Below are 18594 nucleotides of genomic sequence, written 5' to 3'. Positions count from 1 at the left end.
GCTCCGTTTTTCCTGCTCAGCACACCGTCCTTGGAATCTTCTCTGATGCCTCTCTCTTCCTCTCCTCCCCTCTGCCTCTCCAGTTCATCGGCAAATCCTGAAATAGATCCACAATTTGATCACTTCTCCCCACCTCCACCATTACCGTTTTTTGGGCTAAGCCACTGTGGTCTCTCACCTTGAAAGGTCTCCCTCCAGCTTTTGCCCTGGCCCCCTGCATCTGTTCCCAGCACAGGTACCAGAGGCCCCCTTTTCACTTACGTTAGAGCATGTCACTCCCTGTCTGTTCAAAATCCATGAGTTCATACTGATCTAAAGGAATGATTGAATACATACCCAGATGGGAGAGAGGAGACAAATCCCCCCTGTAGGAGAATTCTCAGTAATTGATGAAGCAGAAGTCTCCATGCCTTAAGTGTGGGCTGAGCATAGTGGCTTCCTTCTAAATGGTACAGAAAGGGAGGGGAAGTAACTTCATTGTGGAGAAACCTGGCAAGCACTCCTTCAGCCAAGTGAGCAATTTGGGGGACAATACCTGACCGGCACTTCTCCAAACTGTCAAGGTCATTGAAAACAAGGAAAATCCGAGAAACTTGACAGTCCAGAGGAACCAGAGATATGATGACTCAGTTTAGTGCAGTGATCTTGGGTAGGATCCTGGGACAGAAAAAGGGCATTAGGATTTAAATAGTGAGATGTTAACAATAGGGGAAACTATCTTTTCTGCAAATCTGAAACTATTCTAAAATTAAAAGACATTAAAAAAGGTCCTCCTTACTGCCCTCCCCTCACCCATGCTCCCTAGCCACAGGGGTCTCTTGATTCTCTAACTAGGCTTCTCTACTGGAGGGGATTTTGAGCCCCAGGAGACATCTGGCAATATCTGGAGATACTTTTAAATTGGTGGGAAGGTGATGCTATAGGCTTTGAGTGGGTGGAGACCAGGAATAATACTAAACATCCTATAATGCCTGGGATAGCTCTCAAAGCCCCCCCCCCCCCAAAAAAAATCCCAAAATGTCAATAGTGCTGAGAAGCCCTGGTCCTTTTGATTTAGGGGTCCCTCTTTCCCTTCTGGTTATGACCAGTCTCTTGCCCTGCTTTATTTATTTTTCTCCTTCGCACTTAATCGTCAGTGTCTGATATACTCCATTTGCTTGTTTTTCACCAGGAAATGTGTTGGTAGGTTGTTTGGTTCACTTTAGTATCCCCAGTATCTACAACTATTCCCTGCACATAGTAGTTGCTCATTACATATTCATTGACTGAAGTAGATAATTGATGAGAGAGTGAATAAATGATAAAGATAAAACATATGCTTATGTCAAAAAATTCGGATAGAAAAGTGAAAGTGTAAACATTTCTCCAGCCGCCTGTTCTCCAGAAGTTATCACAGTTAACAGTTTATTTTTTATCTGTGTCCAGAATGTTTCTTTTCATTTTTAAGCACATTGATGTATTCTGCACACAATTCATCTCCCTTCCCTTTTGTTGCAAACATACGTGGGGTCAGTTTAGCTTTTCCAGTTACTATATATGTGGACATCTTTACACACCAACATATAGAATGCTGTCTTACTCTCTTTAATGCATAATATTTTATGGGTAGGATTAAGAAAAAATATTTTAATTGCTTACAGTAGAATCCTGGTATAATACTTTGTTGTAAAGTGGATACTACTTATAATATGTTTCCTAAAGCAAAGACAGTGCTTGTTTCACATCACCTTTTTAGCTGCTCTTGAAAGCATTTTGTATATATACGTATTTACTCCTAGTTTGTAAATGCCTCAGGATGGGGATCTCTGTCTTTTAAAATCATCTGTAACTCCATGAACCTTGCATGGTCTGTCCCATAGCTGGCTCTCAGTACCTGGAGGTGGAATTGAAGTTTTCATTTGTTTTGATAAAAGTACTGGATCATTACAAAATATTCAAATTTCCCTGAGTTTTAGAACTGTTGACCAAATTAAGAAATGGTTCTGGGAGGAAATTGTTCTGTTATTTTGTTGAAATGAGAATCCTTCTTCGTGCGGCCACAAATCGGACTAATTTCCCTACTTTCTCTGCGGAGCTGAAGGTTATGATGATATCTAAGGAACGAGTTTGGGCGCCCAACTTGAACGTGACTCAGTATCAGTTAAGCTGCTCTCAGGTCTTCTCTGTTTTCCCTGATGAAATGAGTAACGGGGCGACGCTGGCAGTAGCCAGCCGAGCTAAGATGTGTCAGTTAATGCTGCCGTACTCTTTCCACCTGGCTGTTCATCCCGCCCTCCAGTCTGCCGTCCCTCACCGTGGGTGGCAGTCACATTTCGTGAACGTTCATTCGCGGGTCCCTTTCCCAAGGGAACAGTGCCGCCCCCTCCTCTCTGTGTTGGCATGTTGTATGAAGCTACATTTAGTTACAAGGTGAGTTTGTTGGCATTTAGGGGAACAGATGGTCCGGAGATAATCGTCCTGTTCCCTTGCCAGACCTCAGCCCGTGGACTGCCTCCCTTCCCGACCTCTCCCTCTGACCTGCAGTGCCTGCCACCTGTTGCATTGATTGGACCCTCTACCTGCATGACCTTGGCTGATTTGGCTCTGTGTGTGTGTGTGTCTTGTGCTCAGGTGACAGGTTGTTCAGTGCCCCGAGGACAGTAGACACTCTGACCGCTGGCTATTGACAACAGTGGTGATAAAACATTAATGTGGTTGGTGAGATGTGCTTCGCTGGCTTAGAGAGGAAAAGTTCTGTTCATCATGAGCTGCAGGTTTTCCTTCTGTAAACTGACTTTTTTTGGGCTCGGGGTGGTTCAAAAATGACCTTGGTATTACACTTGAATGATATAATTATTTTAATACACTTTAGTTGTTATATATTATTGAGACAGTAAACCCTTACATTATGTAGGGAGTGAACTTAATGATGTAAAGAAATAATTTCAGGATAAAATTATTTTTTAAATATGTTTTTATTGATTTCAGAGAGAGGAAGGGAGAGGGAGAGAGAGATAGAAACATCATCATCGGCTGCTTTCCTGCACACCCCCTACTGGGGATCGAGCCTCCAACCTGGGCATGTGCCCTGGCTAGGAATCAAACCGTGACCTCCTGCTTCATAGATCAACACTCAACCACTGAGCCACTCCGGCCAGGGAATTTCAGGATAAATTTTGAGATGGGATTACAAGTTATCGTTATGGGAGGTTGTATAAAACCATTGTCAGGTTTTTTTTTTTGTTTTGTTTTAAATTAATTGTTTGAAGCTTCCTATGTTCAGGATGCAGTAGTAGCATTAAGTTGGGGAGCTTTTGAGCATTTGTTGTATGTAAGTAAATGAAAACAATGTACTTGTTTAATAATTGCTTTATTTGCCTTGAAGATTTAAGTATAAGAATACACTTTAGTTATAGTTGGCAGTCTTTCATCTGATGTTCACTAGGATTCTTTAACTTGAGCTATTAAAATGTGAAAAAAGTGTTCTTAAACTTAATATCTCCAGACAAATAAGAAGTGTTGGTACTTATATTGGAAAACAGAAAAAAATCTAAAACCACTGCTTTTATTCGTATTCCGCAAAGATGGAAAACGCTTTGTTAAAATGTAAGGTCTGAAACAAACTATAAAAGAAAAACGACATTGTTTTGGTTTTCTTTCCCCAAAGTGATGATTCTCCTTTCCCCCTTGTGTTTCAGGTTCCTGAGAGCGGCGCGATGGGGCGACACTGGGCCGTGCTCCTGCTTCTGCTGCTGCTCCTACAGCATTTTGGAGACAGTGCTGGAAGCCAGACACCTGAGCAGCCTCCTCTGCAGTTTACACAGCCCCAGTACAATGTCACTGTGCACGAGAACTCTGCGGCCAAAACCTACGTGGGGCACCCTACAAAGATGGGCATCTACCTTGCCCATCCATCGTGGGAACTGAGGTACAGAATTGTCTCGGGAGACAATGAAAACCTATTCAAAGCCGAAGAGTACGTTCTTGGGGACTTCTGCTTTCTAAGAGTAAGGACCAAAGGAGGAAACACGGCGATTCTTAACAGAGAAGTGAGAGACCACTACACGCTGATCGTCAAAGCAGTTGAAAAAAACACCAACGCTGAAGCCCGGACGGTGGTCAGCGTGCAGGTGCTGGATACAAATGACCTGCGACCCTTATTCTCGCCCACCTCCTACAGTGTGTCTTTACCCGACAACACGGCCATAAGGACCAGCATCGCCAGAGTCAGTGCCACCGACGCAGACATAGGCACCAACGGAGAATTTTACTACAGTTTTAAAGACCGAACAGACATGTTTGCGATTCACCCGACAAGCGGTGTGATCGTCTTAACTGGCCGACTTGACTCCGGGGACACCCAGCTCTATGAGATGGAGATTCTCGCCGTGGACCGCGGCCTGAAACTGTACGGCAGCAGCGGCATCAGCAGCATGGCCAGGCTCACGGTTCACGTGGAGCAGGCCAACGAGTGTGCTCCCGTGATCACGGCCGTGACGCTGTCGCCGTCGGAGCCGGACGAGGACCCCGCCTATGCGGTCGTGACGGTGGATGACTGTGACCGGGGCGCCAGTGGGGAAATTGCTTCTGTAAGCGTCGTGGCCGGCGACTCCCATCCACAGTTCAGAATCGTGAGGTCCCCTTCCGGGAGCAAAGAGTACAAAGTCAAAGCGATTGGGGCCATCGATTGGGACAGTCATCCTCTCGGCTACAATCTGACCGTCCAGGCGAAAGATAAAGGAACTCCTCCCCAGTTTTCTGTAAAAGTGATTCATGTGACTTCCCCACGGTTCAAAGCTGGGCCAGTCAGGTTTGAGAAGGATGTGTACAGGGCAGAAATAAGCGAGTTGGCTCCTGCCAACACCCCTGTGGTCATGGTAAAAGCCACGCCTAGCTATTCTCATTTGAGGTATGTTTTCAAAAGTGCACCTGGAAAAGCTAAATTCGGCTTAAATCACAACACCGGTCTCATTTCCATTTTAGAACCAATTAAAAGACAGCAGGCATCTCATTTTGAACTTGAAGTAACAACAGGTGACAAAAAAGCCTCCACCAGGGTCTTGGTCAAAGTCTTAAGCGCTAACAGCAATCCCCCCGAATTTACCCAGACATCGTACAAGGCCTCTTTTGACGAGAACGTGCCCATTGGCACGACTGTCATGAGCGTGAGTGCTGTAGACCCCGATGAGGGTGAGAACGGGTATGTGACTTACAGTATTGCAAACTTAAACCCCGTGCCATTCGTGATCAACCATTTCACGGGTGCTGTGAGCACTTCAGAAAACTTGGACTATGAGCTGATGCCTCGGGTTTATACCCTAAGGATTCGAGCGTCGGACTGGGGCTTGCCGTACCGCCGGGAAGTTGAAGTCCTTGCTACCCTTACCCTCAATAACCTGAATGACAACACGCCCTTGTTTGAGAAAATAAATTGTGAAGGAACAATTCCCAGGGATCTAGGGGTGGGAGAGCAAATCACTACTGTTTCTGCTATCGATGCTGACGAACTGCAGTTGGTCCGCTATCAGATTGAAGCTGGAAATGAACTAGATTTGTTTAGCTTAAATCCCAACTCCGGGGTATTGTCACTAAAGCAGTCACTGATGGAGGGTTTAGGGGCAAAGGTGTCGTTTCACAGTCTGAGAATTACAGCTACAGACGGGGAAAATTTTGCCACGCCATTGTACGTCAACATCACGGTGGCTGTCAGTCGCAAGCCAGTGCGCTTGCAGTGTGAAGAGACGGGCGTCGCCAAAATGCTGGCAGAGAAACTCCTGCAGGCAAATAAGTTGCACAACCAGGGAGAGGTGGAGGACGTTTTCTTTGATTCTCACTCGGTCAATGCTCACGCACCACAGTTTAGAAGTAGTCTTCCAGCGGGTATTGAGGTGAAGGAAAACCATCCCGTGGGCTCCAGTGTCATTCTCCTGAATGCTACTGACCTCGACACTGGCTTCAATGGGAAACTGGTCTACGCTATTTCCGGAGGAAATGAGGACAGCTGCTTCATTATTGACATGGACACTGGAATGCTAAGAATTTTATCTCCCCTTGACCGTGAAACAGCAGACAAATACACCCTGAATATTACGGCGTCCGACCTTGGTATACCACAGAAGGCCGCTTGGCGGCTTTTAGATGTCAGGGTTCTGGATGCCAACGATAATCCCCCTGAGTTTTTACAGGAGAGCTATTTTGTTGAAGTGAGTGAAGATAAGGAGATGCAAAGTGAAATCATCCAGGTTGAAGCCACAGATAAAGATCTGGGGCCAAATGGACAGGTCAAGTACTCTATCCTCACAGACACAGATAAGTTCTCGATCGACAGCGTGACCGGAGTCGTGACAGTCGTGCAGCCTCTGGACCCCGAAGTCCAGCAGGTGCATTACTTAAAGATCGAAGCCAGGGATCAAGCCACGGAAGAGCCCCAGCTGTTTTCCACAGTACTTTTGAAAGTCTCAGTGGAGGATGTTAACGACAACCCCCCAAAGTTCATTCCACCTAATTACCACGTGAAAGTTCGAGAGGACCTTCCCGAAGGAACCATAATCATGTGGTTAGAGGCCTATGATCCCGACTTAGGGCAGTCTAGTCAAGTGAGATACAGCCTCCTGGACCATGGAGACGGAAACTTCGATGTGGATAAGCTCAGCGGAGCAGTTAGGATTGTACAGCAGCTGGACTTTGAGAAGCAGCAAGTATATAATCTCACAGTGAGGGCCAAAGACAAAGGGAAGCCAGTTTCTCTGTCATCCACCTGCTACGTGGAAGTTGAGGTCATTGATGTGAATGAGAACTTACACCCACCAGTGTTTTCCAGCTTCGTGGAAAGGGGTCTAGTGAAAGAAGATGTCCCTATTGGTTCATCAGTAATGAAGGTGTCAGCTCACGACGAGGACATGGGAAGAGATGGGGAGGTCCGATATTCCATTAGAGACGGTTCTGGTGTTGGTGTTTTTAAAATAGATGAAGAAACAGGTAAATAAGTTCTTATTTCTCTGTTCGAGCTCCCTTCCCATTTTTCTCTCCAGTGAATATCTGCTCTGTGCTGGCTCCTTCCCAGTTGCCCGTAGTCCCCCCTGGCCTCTTAGGGCTCAGGATAGCAGTGGGTGTGCATGGTTTTGTCCTGTTGCAGGTGTCTCTGTGTGTAGTAAGTCCTGAAGATGGAACCAGAGGAACCTGGGTGAGCTGCCCTAAAATGAGTAAAAAATAAGGACACCTTGAAATCATGACCACTGATACTGACCTCATTTTATCAGAAACATCATTGTGGCTTTGCCTAACTTGGAGAAACCTTAGCAAAGTTTCTTAGCAAAGTTTGCAGACTTAGCACAGTCACTACCACCCCCTTGCGTGCCGTTCAGAGGCCATCGCAAACCTGCCGAGTTACGCAACGCAGAGAGAAGACTCTGCTAAAACTTCATTGCGTCGTCTGCCTTGCTTGGTGCCTCCTCCAGGTCTTCTTTGAGAGTTGAGTTGAATGTTGAGTTGAGAAGACCTGGCTTGGAGTTTTGGCTCTTTCAGTTGTTAACTGGGTCATCTTGGACAAGCTGATTATCTTCAGACTGACTGGCTCCACCTGTAAGATGGGGACACTCAAAATTACCGCAAGATCTACTTGAGGATAAAATGAAATAACATGGGAAAGCTTCCTAGCATGTGTTAGAGTCTATTAATGTCTTGGAAATGGTAGCAGTGCTTTGTTAGGATATTTTTCCACCTCGAAAAGGTCCCCAGACCAGAACATCCAGAATAGCCAACTTACACTGGAGTGGCTACTGTTTTGTACTTTGTACATATCTCTTTATTTAGCTCCTTTTCATAGCTGTTGCCTGCAGTCATGTCATTCTCCTTGGATGGAACGTGAGCCTTTGTATTACCTTGCTGGGGCTGCCCTAATAAAGTACCACAGGCTGGGTGGCCTAAACAACAGAAATCTATTTTCTCACAGTTCTGGAGGCTGGACGTTTAAGATCAAGGTGTTGGTATGTTAGGTTTCTTCTCAGACCTCTCTCCTTGACTTGTAGATGGATGTCTTCTCTCTGTGTCTCCACATGACTTTCCCTCTGTATGTCCGTGTCCTAATCTCTTCTTATAAGGACGCCAGTTGTATTGGGTGTGGGACCACCCTAATAACCTCATTTTAACTTGTTTATCTTGTGTAGGGCCCTGTATCCTAGTGCAGTCACATTCTGAGGTATGGGGATTAGAACTTCAACACATAAATTTTGGGTGTTATAATTTACCCACAAACCACCGTTAAAGGCAGGCTTTTAGCACATGCATTTTCTATCCTCAGCATCTAGCCAAAGGTACCTGTCATGAACAAGCTGCTCGTTAAATGTTAAAAGACTGAATGATTAAATTAATAATTATTTTGGCTTTATATGTCCTGCCTTCTGAGAATGGTAGTGGAAACAGAAGGAAACTGGGTAATCAGAGCATCAATTAGCCATGGATGGAGCTCAATTTATTTACTCTTCTTATTGTTTCCTTTATTAATAATTCCCTTCTAAAAAGGGATGCTTTCTTATTACATTAATTTTTTTTTTTTTACTAATACCACTGGGTATACAGTCAATGTCTACCCCAGTCCCCACTTCCACGTCTAATAGGTACATAGCACATGAAAAATATAGTATTCTAGAAGTAAGTTATTTTAGATGCTATAATATTTTAATGTGCTCTAGTTTATTCAAGGGATTCTTTTTCTAATGAATTAAATACTACTAGCATGTATTAGTATTTTATACACACAGACGCACATACCTTATATACCACTCATCTAAATACCCCCAAAATAGCATAATCAACAGCAATCAGTAATCACTCACCTGAAGAGTAGAATAGATCTTTTTTTTTGGTCATATTCTCCAACATTAATAATTAGTTAGACTTTTCAGGTCAATAGAGAAAAATACCCAAAAGTTAGTAACTAAAGCTGAAGTATGAAGTGTTTTGTATTTTCTCAGGACAGTTATTCCTACCTTTTCTTTCCTTTTCCAAAGTGGGTTCTGAGAGCCTATAAAGAATTGTTGTAAGTTAAAGTTCAGACAGAAAATAGAACCAAAACCTTAATTTACATTTCTTTGATGACTTAAATTATATATACACTGCCTTTTGGGTTTCTTCTTTCAAGTGAAAAGAGTATTTTGGTTGCTTTTTAAAGACTCATTTAGAAACAAGTACTTTTCACCTATAAATTTAAGGGATCGAGATATTTTTACTACCAAGAAAGAAATAAAAGGAAACAACCCACCCAACATGGCGTGTCCTGAAATAGGTCTGCAGCAGTTTTCCAGCTCCGTGGCAGGGCCAGACTTTTCCAGGGGGGACTCTGTGGGAGGCCGAGGATTATGAGCAGTGAGGCTGGGAAGTGTATATGAGACTGTTCTGCATTTGTATAAATACTGAGATTTAAAGGTGAGAGTAAAGTTGGCAGTTTCTAGGTCACCTATTCTGTAATCCTTGCTTTACAGAACAAAAGATGCAATGTACAGTAGACTTATATGCTTTTTGAAATTAAAGTGATATAATAATATTTACACATTGGCTTGGTATCTATTACAAGATGTATTTTTGGCAGTAGAATTATAAGCCCAAGTTATTTCAGAGAATCCTGGCAAGTGAACTGATACCATCATGTAGAATTCCTTCAGGGAAAGTCAGTAGGTTTTGTGCAGTAGAAATACTAAAATTAGATATGCTAATTTTTTCATTTGGGGTTTGCCTGACTAATTTCTAGGACGGGTTGGAAGTGTGTTAGCCTGTCAGATGAAGAAAAGCAGGAGCAGTTCAGGAACACCAGTGGGGCCCCCGTAGGACCCAGCACTGACACAGTGTGAATTGAGTTGGCCTGGCTCACAGGTTTATTAGCACCTGCCTGCAATGTCAGTGTCTGCTCACTGCCCACCTCTGCCAAGCTCTTACTTTCTCTCCTAGTCGTGCCTTTTCTATTGGGCTACCTGATGTGGGCCCTCTCAGGAGTGCTTTGCCTCTGGACACCAAGAACCTGCCCACCTCACTGTTTGATTCTTGCCTTTGACTTAACTTTATAGTGTTGGTTCAGTATCATAACGAAGTTTTAGGGATGTTCTACCTATTTCAGCATTGTCAAATGTGTGTGTTATTTGTATACTTCTCATAGGACAGAGAACATATTCAGAAATCTGAATTTAGTTCTTACTGTTTTTAAGATCCTTTTTTTTTTTAAAAAAAAAAAATGTTTTTATTGATTTCAGAGAGAGGACGGGAGAGGGAGAGAGAGTTAGAAACATCAGTAATGAGAGACTCATTGATCGGCTGCCTCCTGCGCGTCCCCTACTGGGGATTGAGCTCGCAACCCGGGCATGTGCCCTGACTGGGAATTGAACCCGGACTACCAGCTGGGCAAGATCCTTTCTTTTCTTAAAAAAATAAAATCTGCTTACATTTGAAATATACCCTGAAAAGTAGCTTTTTTTAGAGATAGAAATGCTATGGACTACCGAAAATATGTACAGTCCTGCCAGATCTGGATTTTGTATGTATTTTATAACTGGCTTTGCAGGGAGCTAACTGGTAATTGCCGTGTGGGTGTGACAGTCAGTTGACTCACCCGATAATCCCTCACATCATATGCTTCTCCCAGAGAGCCTCTGGGTGGGTGTTAGGAATTGTTCTGACAAGCCATGCCCATGTGTGTGATCGCGCGTCCATTTCAGGTGTGGAAGGGTAGCCCGGGATATGAAAAAGTATTTGCAAAGTCAGTCTTGTGAGAGAGCCAGTCTCCAGTGCTGTCACTGATTCTCCTTTTTGTTTCAACGTTGACAGTGAGGATCATAAAGCAGATTTAACCGGAGGGTTGGTGGGGCAGGTGTCTTTGAGGCGTGTAAGTTGCACGTTTACGCTTTGCCTGACTTGATGCTTGTCAGCAGTCACCCCATTCTCACTTCACATGTGTCCTGGTTCCTTTGTCGTCAGCTTCAAAGCTGAGCGGGGCAGTCTTGAGCAGCCTCTGTCCTTAGTTTTGTGGAATCAGTTCTGCTTGGTGTTCTTGGCTGATGGATACCCATCCAAGTTCATTATTACTTGAGCACCAATACAAAGGTGCAGCTTTTTGCTAATTTTTAAAACTAAGGATATGTCCAGAAAAATGGCGGGCCAAAGATTTTTCGAATTGCTAATAGGAACCTGTGCAGGTCTGTCCCCGATGTGTGTGTTAATGGGATGCCTGTAAGTGTGTTCTCCCTTTGGTCTTTGTTTCAGCGTTTGGCTGTTTTTACAGTGCAGCCCAATAAGAGTGTTTCCCCCTCTGACAATTTATTTAGGGAGACCATGTTTTTCATTAAGATAAGAGCAAATTCTAAACTTATTAGTGCTGTGTTACTTTTAGAATCCCAATCGGAGGTTCAGGATTGAAACTGACGTTTTGATGAAAGGACGTGGAGTGAATTAATATGGAAGCGCAGCTGTGGTAACAAGATAAATCACTGGTGGTGAAATATGGGAGGGGAATTAGGACCCCATTTTTCTTGAGAGAATCTGGCCATTTCTCATTGCCGGGGAGCGTCACCGAGCCATTGCTGTGCTACCCGTTTGCAGACTGGCTCCTGGCCTTCCTTAATTAGGGGGATACAGGACGAACGCGTTTGTGTAGTGGGAACAGGAGGGCATTCCAGGGAGAGGGAGAATGTTCCTGGGGCTTCTGTCTGGTTTGGCAGAACTCTGAATTATTTAAATTGTTCAAGTTTTAAAACAGCCTTCCTCAGCTGCAAGTGGGATATTCTACATACAATCAGGGACCTGTGTTTTTCTCCCTAGGGCCTGTTCTCTCATGCCAGGAAATAGAATGCAGAGGATATCAGTGGGCTCAAGCACCGTGACGAGAAAGTTTGTAAGTGGCCGTCAGAAGTGTGCGCCACTGTGGTGGGACCAGTTACCTGGGTTGGAGCTGGGTCCAGAGTTCCTGGCAGCAGGAACTTAAGTAGATGCTGGTGGGAGGCCCCTGGAGGGAGTTCAGAAATGTGCTGGTGAAAGGACTTTTGTGTGGCTGTCTCCTCCCTATGTGGCTGCAGCTGCTGTCCTGCTCTGACTTTTGGTCCTTGAAAAGTTGAGAGGGAAGAAATGGATTTCCTAGCCACAGTGGGATTGGAAGTCGGGCCCGGGCAGGACTTCTGTTAGGATCCTGTGCGCTGTGGCCGAGTTTGGGAGTGAAGCTCTGCTCTTCTGTGCCTGGGCGTTCTGAGTCCAGGCGGGGCCTAGTAATCATGTCTGGGGAGGATCCTCCTTTGAAGCAGGAGGCTGTTTAGGTGAAAGTAGGGTCTAATTAGCAATCCTAAGGAAATTCCGCTTTGTTTTCAGAGAAAACAGGATCTGCTTTTCTTTAGTTCTGTGCTTGATATTTAACAAGTTGGTGCTTTCAGTATTGATGGCGTCCTGGTTGGGGTTGGGGGTGGGTGATGACGCTGCATGAACTGACTCAGGGTGGTATTCTGTCGTCCAGCAGACTGAGGTGAGGCGGGGCAGTGCTTTTGTATCATCCTGAATGATGTAAGGGCCAGAACTTGGACGGGGTAGGGCAGAGACAGCTTCAGGTCTGGTCTCTTTCGCCTCATGCTTTCAGTGGTGACGATGGGAATGATGATGGACATCAGTATAGTAATAAACCACAGACGCTGTTACAGCCCGGTGCTGTTCCAAGCACTCTGTGCGTATTAGTTTTTAATCCTTACACCTGCCAGATAGAGGACACATTCACAGAGAGGTTAAGTAACTCGCCTGAGGCACTTGGGTACTAAGTGGCCGAACTTGGGAGCCTTGGGTGCAAACGCCACCTTGTACTGCCTCTCACTTTTAAAGGACCATCTTGAGATGCTCTAAGGGAGCCCATTGGGAAACTACTAGTGGGGCTCTGGGCTGCTGTGGGTTGGGGCGGGCTGGAGACTTGAATCCTAGATTTGAGGCTTCGTTTTGAAGGAGTATAGAGTCTAAGAGTCTTCTTCCATCATTTTTTCTCAGAATGGCATGTTGCTCTTTAGCACATTTAGGAGAACAGGATTTTAGAGTTACAAAGTGGTGGCATTTCACCTCCTGAAGATTATTCCAGTGAGGTCATCAGTAGCGGGTGAATCATGCTCTCGTTGAGGTGAACAGGTATCTTACTTGTGTTTTCAGCTGTGAAAGTAGGATCTCAAAAAAACCACTGCGTATCTGAACTGTATAGAATGTTAATTGGAGTCTTTTCTCATCAAAACAAAATCTTAGATGGTCATTAGGGTTTTAGCTAACCTTTGAAACCAAATTAACCCCCAGGGTAGCTGAAGTTACCTTAATCTGCACTTCCCCGTCGAAGCAGGTTACTCAAAGTCATGTTCTCTTACATCGTTACCTTGGTGCCCTGGCTTTGGCAGCTGTGCTCACCAGCCATCTGGTATGTGGCACGAAAGTGAGGGCACATGGCTCTCCTTGGTCTTGGCAGGGGACCATTTTTATGTTCTAAGAGTGCCTAAGAGTTGTGTTCCTAACTTCATGAGTGGCTGGTGTATACATATTTAATGTTCAGTTAATATCTGGTGTGTTTTTCCCATGGCGTCCACCTTGCCGAATTATGAAAATGGAGTAGATTTTAAACTTTAGGTGTTTGTCCATGTTGCCTTTTTCTTCTTAACCTCTTAGTTCCTGTTGTTTTAACTTTGTGGCTTATTTTAGTTCAGAAGGCTGGACTTGTCAAGTTTTTATTGTCTATTAGTTTGTATTTTACATAGTGTGTTACTTTGCATTATGTTTATGGTTATAAATAGTGCATGCTCACCCTACAGGATGTAATGCCATGAGGCACAGTCTTTCATGCCTTTGTTACTGGGAACACATGGACTTGGGAAGATTGCCATTCAGGGGCACATGCCTGTACTTGTTGAACTGGCAGTTAGCCAGTCTAACAGCAGTGTTAGTGAGTCTGAGAGGCTTTCACATATATCCTTCAAGGGCCAGTCTTATCAGTTAACTTGCCTTGCCCGTTAACGTAGACCATCTCTCCTCAGCATATCTGGTGCTATATTGAACATTTGTCTATTTATTTGATATTGGGAAAGTCTACTCAATGTATTTTATTTTTTTATTAGCTTTAGCCTAATTGATTTTTTTTTCTTTTTTTTTGATAAAAGTTACCCAGCTATTTCTGTTGTTTCTGAAGACTTCTTTTTAATTTGTGGTCATTTAACCTTGTTATGTCTTCTTATCACTGGTGAATTTTTCTTCTTTACCATGGTCGGTGTATAATCATGGTTGATGTTTATTGAACTCTTACTGTGTATCAGCCCTATTTTCAGCCCTCTGCCGTGGCCACACGAATGGTACCGATACATTTTGGAACACTGCCTGCTGACTGGCGAAGGTTCTATTGCCTGTTCTCTTCAGGAGTTTTAGAAAATCTTCAGGCATAAACAAAAGAAATCATAAGACTTCAATATGGCAATTTAATCCAGGAAGCAATATTGCTGTCTTTTTACCTTTTTTTCCCAAGTCAATCAGTTTGCCCTTAGGAACACAAAACCTGAACATGTTGGTCATTTGGCTTCAATACACATGCCTGATATCTCTGCTCAAGTTTTAGCTTAAATGGAACGGTATTAAAAATAACTTAAAGATACATTTTAATGCCACTTAGTATTACACTAAATTTACCTTGTATTGGAGTTATGGGACATATATGCACCAGAATAACCAGGAAAATGCCCTATGGTGAGTTGAAAACAAAACAGGATTTGAAACAAAAAGTCATAACCGTATTGATGCACTAAGCATCCCGATGCTTTCTTCTGGGAATTTTGGAAGTTAGTGTCTTTGGACACTCTGGAAAAGGAAACTTGGGGCTATCTTTCACAGGGTTTTTTAGAGAAGATATAAGTAAACCCCTGTTAGTATTCTTCTCCTCAGACAGACTAGAAAAAACAAGGAAGCCAAAAATAATCACCATTTGAGATGAAAAAGATAAGTCAACACTATGCTTGGTAAAGCATAATTTTTTTAAATTTTTTTTTTATTGCTTGAGAAGAGCTCATTAAACATCAGAATGAATGGTCTCGTTTCAGTAAAATTCATGGGATGAAATTTAAGGTTCCATAGCAGAAGTTTAGTGTAGGTTTCATTAGAAACTTAATCTAGAGATGCCAACCTAAAATTTGATATTTTAATAGTGAATCTTGATAATAATGTACAGAAGATCATTTTATCTACGGGACTAGGAGTCTTAGATTCTCTGTGTTGGCATTAGAGGTAATGGGCACCTAGTCAGCACAACCTGTGTAAACGAAAAACAACAAAACATTGCATACCCCGGAATGTACCATAACAACATTTATTAGAAATGCTGTTGTTTAGATTCTGTTAGTTACGAGTATCCATATGAAAAAGGTAGGCTGATTTTCACAATTTATAGCAGCACCATTGTGTAAATCCTATCAGTATTTATATTTCTTTTTCAGATCTTCAAAGGAGTTAGTTGAACAGGTCAAGGTATCACTGCTCGATAGTACTATCCACATACGTCACTTTAGTGTTCTAGTTGCCACAGTAAGAAAAGATAAACAGGTGATCTTAATTTTAATGTATTTTATTTAACCCAACATATCAAAACGTATCATTTCAGCACGTAATCAATATAAAGAATTAATGAGGTAGAGCTTTCACATTCTCGTATTCACATGAAGTCTTTAAATCGGTGTGTACTTTACACTTAAAGCATATCTCTAATGGGACTAGCCCCATTTCATGTGCCCAGAACCGCAGCGCAGGTTTGGAGATCTATGTAGAGCTCAACTACTTTAAGGAAAATTTATCCATGTAAAGCAAGGCTCAGTCACCTAGTTGAGGTGATGCCCCATGGCCTGTTCCTCCGTGATTGGTTGCACACCTTGTGGGAAGAGGAGGTGGAAAGAGTTGAGAAGGCGTGCATGTTGAGCTTAGTGTTGTGTGGGAGCCAGATACTCTCCTTTAATGGCATTCAGTGAGGACCATAAAAACCATTCTGCTGGTGTTGCAAAAATTTCTTTGTCAAAGATGCTGATAGCGTAGATCCTGGCATATCTTTTAAAATATTACACTGAAGCAATTCCTGTGATTTAAACTAGTGTCAGAGCTCGATGGAAACTCATTTTGCAATCATTTCACTTGGGCTCGCTCTCTCTTGCTTTGTGTTAATGGATGTAGGAAAACAACTGAATGGCTCATTTTAAATTAGAACTGTGTTTTCAGTTAAATATTGTCCACTGATAGCTTTTGTAAAGTCCTGAGTGAATCAAGAGTCTTTTATTTTTTTCAGGATAAACATCAGCTATTAAACTTGTCTCATTCACATTGCTCTTTGGGGCCGATTTGAGGTTGGTAGCATAATTCTGATCTAAAGATAGAAATTTATTTCACCAATGAGACATCATTCTTTTTTATATGAAAGCATGTGATGTCATAAGACAGTGATTTTCAACCTTTTCCATCGCATGGCACACATAAACTAATTACTAAAATTCTGTGGCACACCAAAAAATATATTTATTGCCCATCTGACGAAAAATAGGTATAATTTTGACTCCTTCACACTCACTGGACAGCTATTGTCGTGTTGGCTGTTGTCATTGTTTTATTTGGCAATCTAAGAGAAAAGAGGTCAGTGCCCCTGACTAAATAGTCAGGTACTGCATGTTTTAAAAATTCTTGCCGCTCACTGGTTCAAAATCGCTGCCCTAAGACATTGTTTTTCAGAGTAATTTCCCAAAAGATTTGATTAGATCAGGCCCACCATATCCAAGTGAAACAAAGCCTGTAGTAATTAACAGACCAGTTCCCTCGGGCTTGCAAAATTGTTAACCTATGTAATTCATTCAAAGCCCCTATTTTCCATGCTTCTCTTTGGAATTAAGGGTAATAAACTAGTCCCTCTTCTGTAGACTTGCCCTTTGTGTTGATTCAGGGTCACATTTCAGATATGGGAATTCTTTGTGTAAGTTGTGGGTCGCACACGGGATACTTTTCGCGGCATTTAAATGAGTAAAAATTGTGGAAACCTGTGCATACTGCCACTGCTAGGAGCTCACACATCTACCTGTTCCCGTTTGGGCCTCAGCAGTTTCACATCAGAAGTTGTGAATGAAGCCTAAGTAAATATGTTTGTTTTGTGCTGGCTGCTGGCTGGGAATCTGCTGAAGCAGCGTGAGATTTTCTTTAACGGCTGCCTGGTGCGCCGTGGCCGTGACAGGTAAATAGCATTCCTCAGGAAAGCCTGGTCCCCCCGGCCCCCTCCCCCTGCATTTCTTAGGACTGCTGAATGTGGGGATTGTCCTGCTTGGACCCCCGTTGATTAGGTCACAGCCCGGCCCTCTGAAAACAGAGTTGCCCCGGGGCCACCGCACGGCAGGGGGGGTTTGTTAAGGCCCCTGTGAAAGGGCCGCATGGGGCCTCACGATTATCTCATGAAGGGCAATCAGTTCAGGCATCGGAGTACATATTTAAGACCTGTTAACTTCTTCAGGCTTCTGGGCGAATTGAAAAGCGCTCGGGAGTGAAGGAATAATAAGAGGAAATTGTTGCCAAAGCCCCCGAAGATGCATCTGCCACATCTCTGTGGGAGCATCCGTTCAGTTGCAAATGTATTTTCTGCTGGGGCGTGTTGGCTTTAGAAATCCCCTTTAAGGTCTAGGAAGGAGAGTTGGGAAATTACTTAATGTTGATTCTTTTCTTTGAAGAGTTGACTCTCCGTTGCATTGGAGCAAAATTGGCAGACAAGTGCCCTAACTTTAAAAGTGAGCTTTATGTGTCAGTGAAAAAAGTTAATGTATAACCATTGTAGAAGTCTGGGAAAATGTTGACTTTTGTAAAGAAAAAAGAAACTCCTTAAAGCTCTACTGCTTAGAGCACCATTGGGATTTTTCGCAATTTGTACACACACACACCTACCTCCAGAGCTCCAGGTGCTGGGTTAAAAATAAAAGTAAACATGTACTGCCCATATTCTCCTGTTGACTGTGTTTTAATATATCCAGAGCCTTTTATGATTCTTGAGTTTACTTAGAGAGTATGGAGGGCCGTAACAGATAAACTTTAATATGCATAATTTTACCCAGCTTTTTAATAAATTATTTCCTTGTTGGTGTATTTCTCTGGCACCTTAGCATAAATTCCACGAAGTGGTATTAGTGGATCAAAGGAAATAAAAATTTGAACTTTTTTTTTAAAAAAAATATGTCTTTATTGATTTCAGAGGAGGGGAGAGCGAGAGAGAGAGAGAGAGAGAGAGAGAGAGAGAGAGAGAGAGAGAGAGAGAAACATCAGTGATGAGAAAGCCATTGATGGGCTGCTTTCTACATATCCCCTACTGGGGTTCAAGCTGGCATCCTCGGCATGTGCCCTGACTGGGAATCAAACCTTGATCTCCTGGATCATAGGTCAATGCTCAACTGCTTAGGCACACCGGCCGGGTAAAAATTTAAGCTTTTTGACACAAAACAAATAGCTACATTTTCATCAAGAAAAAGATTCATCTATAGTTGGAGAGGACTCATCTCTGCATTCTTGGCTGCAACTGAATATATGGATTTAAAAACAAAAACCAAAAAGGTTCCAACATTGTTGGTGAAAAAAGTT

The 18594-nt window shown here is 43.1% G+C and overlaps 1 protein-coding gene across 3 annotated transcripts in view; it reads left to right on the top strand.

Moving 5' to 3' along the window:
- Positions 1–18594, top strand: part of FAT1 (FAT atypical cadherin 1) — a 108144-nt gene that overhangs the window by 14165 nt on the left and 75385 nt on the right. For all 3 annotated transcript variants that reach the window (XM_087814105.1, XM_087814103.1, XM_087814104.1), the window contains exon 2: positions 3678–6957. In XM_087814105.1, coding sequence (XP_087670231.1) covers positions 3696–6957 — 3262 coding nt within the window. In that variant the 5' untranslated portion in view covers positions 3678–3695. The remainder of the gene's footprint in view (positions 1–3677; positions 6958–18594) is intronic.

The sequence above is a fragment of the Miniopterus natalensis genome, chromosome 2, assembly GCF_054644295.1.
Source record: "Miniopterus natalensis isolate mMinNat1 chromosome 2, mMinNat1.hap1, whole genome shotgun sequence".
In the NCBI taxonomy this organism is placed as follows: Eukaryota; Metazoa; Chordata; class Mammalia; order Chiroptera; family Miniopteridae; genus Miniopterus; species Miniopterus natalensis.
Note: the sequence above shows the minus strand (reverse complement) of the source record. Positions and strands in the feature narration are given on the sequence as shown.